General features: G+C 41.1%; 1 protein-coding gene across 1 annotated transcript; it reads right to left on the bottom strand.

Annotated features, from left to right (window-relative positions):
- Positions 1–2,504: 2,504 nt before the first annotated feature.
- On the bottom strand, positions 2,505–8,260 carry LOC110068488 (carbohydrate sulfotransferase 3-like). Its single transcript, XM_020775868.2, has 2 exons — positions 7,917–8,260; positions 2,505–5,188 (listed from the first exon to the last, which is right to left on the bottom strand). The coding sequence occupies exons 1-2, from the start codon at positions 8,154–8,156 to the stop codon at positions 4,331–4,333; spliced, it is 1,098 nt and encodes a 365-aa protein (XP_020631527.2). The 5' UTR covers positions 8,157–8,260; the 3' UTR covers positions 2,505–4,330.
- Between the last annotated feature and the right edge of the window lie 654 nt (positions 8,261–8,914).

The raw sequence follows: 8,914 nt of genomic DNA on the forward strand, positions 1-8,914 counted from the left end.
TACGGTACCGTACTAGCGTCGTGCTACAAATAAAATGTGACCAATTGTCTCTATTTGGATCAACTCCAATCAATCAAGCAGTCTTTTAAATATTGGCTCATTTTATCTTTACCGGTACCTGTACCGGTGTTTAACGTAACGTAACTGGAACTGGAAAAACTTCGGGCTATCGATCGTAAACTGTATACGGTAGTCTAATCTTCGTCGTGGAATCATATTTGTTCTACATTGCTGGAATGTCCAACTGAATAGTTTTCCAGCCCGCTAAGATGAATTAAGTTATGCCGTTGCCCTGAAGTAGGCAAAGCGATTCCACATTTCTCAAAAGAACGAACAATTGTTTCTCGTAGGCGACGAGAAATTTCTTGCCAAGCTTGACCCGTCCATTTGGTAAAAGAGATCCTTCTCTGACTTGCAGTTAATCTTCCTGTCAGAAACTGATCGGGATTTCGGGTCATGGCTTCTGTTGCGAGGCGACCCACAGCTTTCTTAAATTCGCTGTTGACTGCGACATCCAGGTGCTGAACCTTACTTGTAGCTCCTGGTGGAACTAGCACCAGTGTGGTCTTGCATTCATTTTGGAGGATATCCTTCACCTTCTTCGTCGTTTGTGCTTTGTGTTGATCATACACAAGAAGCCTGGATCTTCTCTTGTTTGTGCCGAAGAAGGTACTCTGAGAATTCCACAAATGTCTCACCCAGTATATCATCATTTCTTCATCGCACCATGCATTCTCCTGGAATTTTATGACAATGAGTGAGTCATACTGTTTCAGTTCTTTATCAGAGATTCGCTTTCCTGTCCCCTTGAATTTCACAAGGGGCTTTATTCGTGGTTCTCCATCTGCGAATACAGTCAGCTGCACAGTACATTGCCGTTTTTCATGGCCACTGCCAGTGGTTCGGGTCCAGACCGTCTTTTCTCCTTTTGTCTCGTAAGTCGCCCCTTTTGTGTTAAAGCAAAATTCTAGGGGTGTCTCAGTGATCAATGTTGGCGATGTCGCTCAAATTCCAAGGACCAATAATGCCATCTTGTTTATCAGCTAGATCTTGCTTTGTCTTGATTGCCATTCGGCGAATATATCTGTGAAACTGCTGGATGTTTACGCGCAGAGTCTCTGGGTGGCTCTGAGCAACATTTGTTGGCCTTCGAAGAGATATATCAAAACGGGTTTTGAATCGAACAAACCAATGGTCAGACATTTTTAAGTCTGCATCAGGATATTTTTCTCGCCTTATTTCTTTGCATCTGTTTCTGAACCACCACTCTTTGACTTTGATGCCTTTACTTCGTAAATCTTTGAACTCACTGTACAGCTGTTTCTCCATTTCCGGATAAGAAGGCTGCCTACCAGCGCCTGGCTTTCTGGACTTTCTTGGGTCATTCCGCAGCTTAAGTTGTTGAGCAATTAAAGGGTTGTAGGTGCTCGGCTTCAGATGAACTTTATATCGTTCTGTGAACTCTCTGGCTGCTTTGGCCTTGTTTTTGTGCTTCTTATACAAATCGATAAATTCTAGCTTCTGTTCACGAGTCCACTGTTTCCTCTTGTGAAACTGTTGCTTCGGCTGTTCGGCTTGTCCAGTCTTCTGAGTGGCTTCAGAGTTCTGGCTAGCTTCTGAATTCTGTTTGTCTTCAGAGTTCTGACCGGTGTCTGAGTTCTGGCTGGCGTCTAAGTTCTGGCTGGCTTCTGAATTCCGGCTGGGTTCAGTGTTTTGACTTGCTGGAAACGAATGCGACTCCGGCGTGGTATCATCGTCCTCGTTGTCTATTTCGGGCCTTTGTAATTGTTGGCATGTCAGGCAAACTCCTACCCGTTTCATCGGTCTGTACTCGACTTCATTCACCGTTTGAGCTGTTTCAGGAGCACACAAAGCACACACAGATACTTTGCATTTCATACACTTATACTTAGTGACCCTTTCACAAACTGAGCATGTTTCCTCCATGATGAATTTTGTTGTGCAAAGGCGCGGGCCAAAGGTCACCTGCACAGCATGTGACTCGATTCCTAAACGAGCAATGAACCATTGTGTAACCTTGTGCCACGGATGCGACTCGTCTTTGCTCACACAACAGTTCAGACAGTTATACTGCACGTACGTACCGAATCTAACTACAACTCCAGACATTATGGACGCTGCATTCAAGCATTTCTGTACCATCAAGTCACGGATAAAAGGAGATCATATATACAGAGTCGACCCACGAATTAATTCAACATGTGCTTGCTATCCTGAGCCAGAAAATCCTCATTCAGCGCATGCCATTGTCGTCAGAATGAGAGATAGCACAACGAACGCAGCAGAGCAAACAGTGGGGCATATTCCCGATTCTCTGGCTGAAGTTCTGTTTCAGCCATTAGTGGATGGCAATATTTCTATTAGTTCCAAGATTACTGGACAATCCAGGAGTGCTCCAGAAGGCACTTGGGTCCAAGGAGGAGGAGTGGAGCTTACATATAAGGGCTGTATGTGCTAGATACGGTATGATCAGACTCAAATAATACAGTATTTAGTTCCCGTATATTATGAACGCTACTTTTCATTGTATTGTACACACGTTTGGCGCCTTTTTTTTTGTTACAGTATGCTTTGGTAATAAATACGTAACGCCTGATCGCAGGTTAATACGTAAACTGAATGACCTTTTCATACGTATCATGTAACGTGTCTTCTTTGTGTAAAATGACTGCTCAATAGCCCTTTTCACGGTTAACTTTGCTCATTTGCATTACAATAAAATCTAGCATGTATGTGAGGCAATTTCGGGCTATTTTGTAGTTTTAGCCCGAAATTGCCTCGCATCCACGTTAGATTACATTGTAATGCAAAGGAGAAAAATTAACCGTGAAAAGGACTATTACAAACGTTTTTTAACCATCCGAAAGTAACGGCTACCCGAAAGTAGCGGCTACCCGAAAGTCGCGGCTCCTTGGACCTGCTAAATCCGAAAGTAACGGAGGCCGTTACTTTCGGAATTCTACGGTTAACTAAGTTACATTCACAGTATTGGATTGTTGTAAGAATGCATAATCATTACAGTTGTTACAAAACGTATTAGTTTCTCGTGAAATAACTTCAATTTGCACTGTATTGTATACCGAAGTGCTGAAAATAAGTAAACTATTAATTATTAACCTGGAAATTGAATATTTCAATCGACTCCGATAACTCGAAACCCCGCTAACTCGAACAGTTTTTCGTTTCCCTTCAGTGTTCGAGTTACCGGGGTTCTACTGTAGTTATTGCAGTATGCAGCGTTACAAGGCATAAGCGACCAAAACATTGTAACTTATTGTGGTTTAACTTACAAGCTGACAAATTCACTAATAAGGACTTTCTAAAACGAAAATTTGCATGAAGCCTAAACTCTAGCATCATAGGACTCAGTCAGTTACGATCCCTTTGTTTGGATTGGACTATGTCAACCCTGTTCAGTGACTTCTCCGAGACAGAATTGGGTTGCCAATGTTGCCTAGTTCCTAGGCCTCCATATTTGACCTCCGTCAATCGTTTTCGGGTCACGTGGTCCGAGGCGGGCCATTCGTCTCGGATACGTCACCGAAATCAATTGAGCGTGAACGCTCGGGTAAAAGTCGAACAGGAACTATGTACCATGTGGCACTAAATTTTTGCGGGAGTTTATGTTTTCGAATCGCCAATATTTTGTATTTTGCGAGAACTAATTTTTGCCATCGTAAAAGGCTGGTTTTTCTTGCTGGGTATTAATTTTTGCGATTTTCGGGAAGTCGCGTTCAAGTGAAACAACTTGAAACAACTTGTAGAGATGTAAAACGCACTAATCCAGTAGTCAGTGTCACTCTATAACAATTACATGGTGACTGGTGCTTTTATGTGGCTGATGGAAGCAACAAGGTCATCTACTTGTGATGTTTGTATGTGTAATTTCGCCAGTGTAGTAAATATTTGCGGAAAAAAGTTTTGCGAGAACTTTTGCTTTGCGGATTGTGGAAAAACCGCAAAAATCGCACAGTTTAGAACCCGCAAAAGTTAAGTGCCACATGATAGACAAATACCAATGAAGAGAGATCTTGACTTCGTCACAGCTGTCACCATTCCAGTATCTGGGGCGTAACTGTACACTTCCTATTCTTATCTTATACCAAGACCACAGTCTGTTGGACGCTTGGCCGTGGGGATCTGATTTCGAGATCATTTTATTCCTTATTGGGTGGGCCAAGGAAACATTCTGAAGGATCTCCCAAGGTTAATATACCAAGAAAAGGTATATCAGTATTTTCCCAACCTTCCTAACTATTTATTTCATTCTGGCTTATTCTCTATGGCACCAGGATTGCCTTCGACAAAACTAAACCAACAAGTACTCTCGCTCAAAACGTATTTTCTCCAAAAGTTCCAGCAGTGGCTGACATATTTTTTCTATAAGACGAGTCCGTTCGGGAGGCGACTCGCCTCTCCATTTGTCAATGTTCGCTTTAGAATCCCTTACTAACGAGTACGGTTTCTTGAACTGTGAAGGGGCTTCGATTGAGTGGTCTGGATTTGTCCTTTCTAGGATCCACTTCAAAGTCTTGTCAGACATATTAAAACCTGCAAACTTGAAGAGTTCTCGAGCCGTATCAACCGGTCTGGCTGCGATATCCCGGTATGTAATAAGTTTGTATCTGTGTTTGAGAGACTTGTTGAGCTGCTGGCCAAACTCAATGTTTTCAACTATTTCATCACAATGTGTTTGAACCTTTTGCTCAAAGGTTGCATTTTTGTAATCCGGCATCCAACCCACTCTTATTCTTGAATTGATATTTGCCCTAGGATCACGTACCACGTGCAATAATCGGATATCAGCATTGTCTGTGCGGTCTATAATTTCTGGTATCACACTTGACAATCGTTTGTGTGGGAGGCGATCAGAAAGCTCCTTAACAACCGTGTTGTCAAAATTCTGTCTGCATTTATCAAGAAATCCTCGAAACAGTCTACCAGCAGGAAAACAACGCTTTCGTCCACTCCGGTATTTTACGCAGGCCAAGTTTTTGCTCGGTTCGACGTAGTATTTCGTCTCTTTTATGTACCAAAATGGTGGAAAATAGTCTTTTTTCCATAAATTACTTGGTTTAAACCTGCAGGAGAGGAATGCCTGCAGAACTTGTAACTTCTCGACGTTTGTAAGGTAGTGAAATCGCAACGGCTCGTAGACCTCGAAAATCTGTGGAGACAATTCAAGATGTAAACATACCGTAGTCAATCGAAAATATGCCAGAGTCCCTATTGTATTCTTTGACCTCTCTTAGCCTCCCACAAACGTGGGGGAGGAACGCGCGACGGGCCCTAAGAGCGTTTACGTGGGAGGCTAGTGCAGCGCTTATTCAAGGATGGCGCAGGACGGCGCGTAATAAAAAAATGCGGGGTATCAGTGAACTGTCCAATGTGAGGCTTTCTTCATCACTTTGCTTGTAAATTCACGTGAGTAAATGTAAAATTTAAATGGAAATATTAAATCACTAGATACAGAAACTATTTTAACAGTAATAGAAATAAAACATTTTGAAACCGCGTTTTTGTGTCTTGCATACCTTATTTTGTCTCCAACACGAACACACAAACGCACAATAAACATCAATAAAGTCATCTGTCTCTTTTAGCCGGGAGGCCTTGGCATCAATTCTAATGCTTTTATTCTTATGGAACTTATAGATAGACAAAAAGTTGTTATTATTAAAGCGGGGGTTAACATGAAGGCCGTATTTTGGCTGGGTATTACGGTTTTAACACAAATATCTCGTTCACGTTTCAAGCAGTCAAAACTCTCTCGGCTCATCCCCACATTTCTACGTTTTGAACTGTTTTGTAAATTTTGTGGTGATTTTTGGGTATATTTGGGGATAAATAGTTTTTCTCAAAGGATTAGTAAAATTTATGGAAATAAGAAATTTTGAAGATTTGATGTTGTTTTAAAAATTAGAATTTGAAGTTAAAAATTGGTAGACGCACCAAACAGTTGTCCAACAACCTGGGGTGCCCTTTTGGGTGGCGTTCAACTGTCTGGTGGTGTTCCAAATTTTTTTTTTTCCTTTTAGTCCCTCTTTAAACTTCTTAAAACTTCGCTTAAATTCAGGTAGACCCCCGCCTTAAGTTTTGTAACTTGTAAATAGACTAATTTTAAATCATTCTTAGGTTTTGTAATTTCTTTTTAGGTAGGTGTCCTCTGTTAGTGGAACGTTATCCCTCGGCTTAACAACCTCGACACATAAATAAAGTATTATAATACTCGGAAAAGGTGGCTAGATTGTCTAGATTCTCGGATTAAGATTTTCACTAATTCAACGCTGGTTTCTCGCAAAAAAAATATCCACTACTTGATCTTGAACTAAAACCTTCCGGGTTGGCGTAATCAGAGGATTTCAAGTAGAGATAAACCAGGAGACATTTCCGGGAAAATCTAAGTCCAACAATCTAGCCTATCAACCATGTGTCTCCATAGACACCTTTTTCTCGTCCCAGGACAGAATAACAATGAAGCAAGCCTATTTCTAGTTTTAGGTTATTTCTTTTTCTTTTTCTTTTTCTTTTTCGATTTTTGGCTGATCAGATCTTTTACAGATCCTGTGTATACCAGCAGCATTTTCGTTTACGGTCCCTTGCATCATTTGTATTCCAACGCCATTCAGCTAAGAGGGACAAGCTCACAGGCTGTGGACGAGCTCAAAGTACAGCCCATAAATATTAACAACTTCAGTTCAGTTTTTAGCACAGTCCTCCCTACTGATAACGTTTGGCTAGCGAGACTCCAGGGTATATGAAAGCGAAGAAAACATTTGGCTTTCCTGTAAGGTCCTTTAATCTCGGAATCGAAGTTTTTCCTAATCTGAGCACGGTAGTTCTTTACGAAAAATTTTCGAAACTTCGTCTGACATGATAATTTACGAGTCTTTGTAACAAGCTTGATGCCATTTTGAACTTCTAAGCTGAGACTCGGAAGACCGCTTAGGCGACACCCTAATAAGGCTAATTTTTGTCATGCTCAAGATTATTGTTTGACAGTACGATGGCAGACAAATACTTCACCGGATAAACCTGTATCGATTTTTAAGTGTCGAGGTACTCTCCGGTTCCTACCCTCTAGAATATAAACAGTGCTCTTTGAACCTTAATTTCCCATTTCCTGCGTGTGAAGCGTGAAAATGAGCTCATATTATGAAGAACTTCCAAAACGATTTCCTCTTTTAGGGCCTGATCACATGGCGAATTTCAGCCCGGCTCCTGAAACAAATTCTCATGAAATCAAATTGGCGATTACATGGAGAAGGATTCAGCCCGGGCGCCAATGCAGCCCGGGCTAAAAAATCTGAAAAAATCCCATGTAATCGAAACGGAATTTCAGCCCGGGCTGAAAAGCAGGAAACAAGATACTTGCCGCTTCGAAGCAGAAGCGATTTCAGTGGAATGAAGGCGATAAAATAGAAAATCTCTCTAATTTCAAAGCTCAGATGGAATATAAGAATATCGAGACAAGGTTAAACAGCACGAGGCTGTCAGGGAAGCCATGAACTCGGCAAGCTTGAGGACATATTTTCTTTCTATGCAAGTAGGTCTTTCTGGCCCAGAGATATGTAGCCTAAGACAGGCTTTGTCTCAGTTCCATCATCATTGTAGGCTGTCACTATCCCAAAAAGTTAAAAATTGAGCTCCAACAAGAGGCCAAACTACGAGAGAAGCAATGCACCTATTTTCGCGACTCGTGTTCTCGGCGCTATTTTGATTCTCCTGAGACTTTTCGCACACAATTTCGTATTTGGGGCCGAGGCTAATATTTCAGCCCGGGCTGAAATTCGTCATGTAATCGCAACAAAATTTCAGCGCCCCCTAGCAGGGCTGAAATTCCAGCGCGGGATGAAATTCGCCGTGTAATCAGGCCCTAAATTTAGTTTACTTACCCGATCCGTGCTTGCAAACATCTTGGACACAAAACTAGTTCCTGAGCGACCTTTTCCTAAGATCAGCAAACTCCTTCGTGGCGAGTCTCTGGTTTGATGCGACGCAGCGTCAGAAACCAAGTACTTTGAAAGCAAAGGTGATAAACTTGGAAGACGAACATTTAAAGACGAAAAGCTAACTACTAAAACGGTTAAAAAACTGATGATGGCGAACAAGCGGAAATCGAATTGCCTTCGCATGATCGAACTGACTGAGAACTCGACAATGCGCTAAATCTTATGAGTGCGACCTTTGCTCTAAGCTGGTGAATTCTGATTTCTGATGTCAATAACCTGAAAAGCGCCAATCTTCGCCACTCAAACTGTTGACAAAAAAATAAATTAAAAGCCCCTTATGATTTTTTTAACTCCAAAAGTGGCGTGACATATTCGACGCAATTCTGCGCGCGGGGTTAATTGTAAACATTTTTCTAAGAAGGTTCATTGTTTACGGCAAATTAAAAGCATTTCTGCTGACAAAATTAGTTCTTTTATCATAAAACACAGGAAATAACTTCTTCCGTTCTCTATGTTGTTGTTATGTCACAGTTCGTACTATGGGAATATTCAATTATCGTTGAACGATGATTTTCAGATGACGACAGCTAACGGTGAAAAAGTTTAAAATATAATAATCTCGATAATCTGGAACTAGATTTTCTCACTCTTCTCCCAAAGGAAATATCTGCTTTCTGAGACAATTATAACCTTTGTCACGATTTGTTTTTATAGCAAAGAATGCCTTGGCTTGTTCCTGTACGTTCTTTGTTCTGTTAGATAAACACAATTTAGAGTGACGTGCATTGTACTCCTGAACTGTTCAGATCTTCAGAAAATACTTATTTCGCTTTGCTGTGAGCTCTCGTCACTGGTTAATCTCTGACAAAAATGAACAATATTTTCATTTGAAATTGAAAGTGTAAAACGATTCTGTCATTTAAAAGGTTGAAATTTATTTT

The sequence above is a fragment of the Orbicella faveolata genome, unplaced genomic scaffold, assembly GCF_042242905.1.
Source record: "Orbicella faveolata isolate gen_17 unplaced genomic scaffold, um_ofav_v1 contig_14, whole genome shotgun sequence".
Taxonomy (NCBI): Eukaryota; Metazoa; Cnidaria; class Anthozoa; order Scleractinia; family Merulinidae; genus Orbicella; species Orbicella faveolata.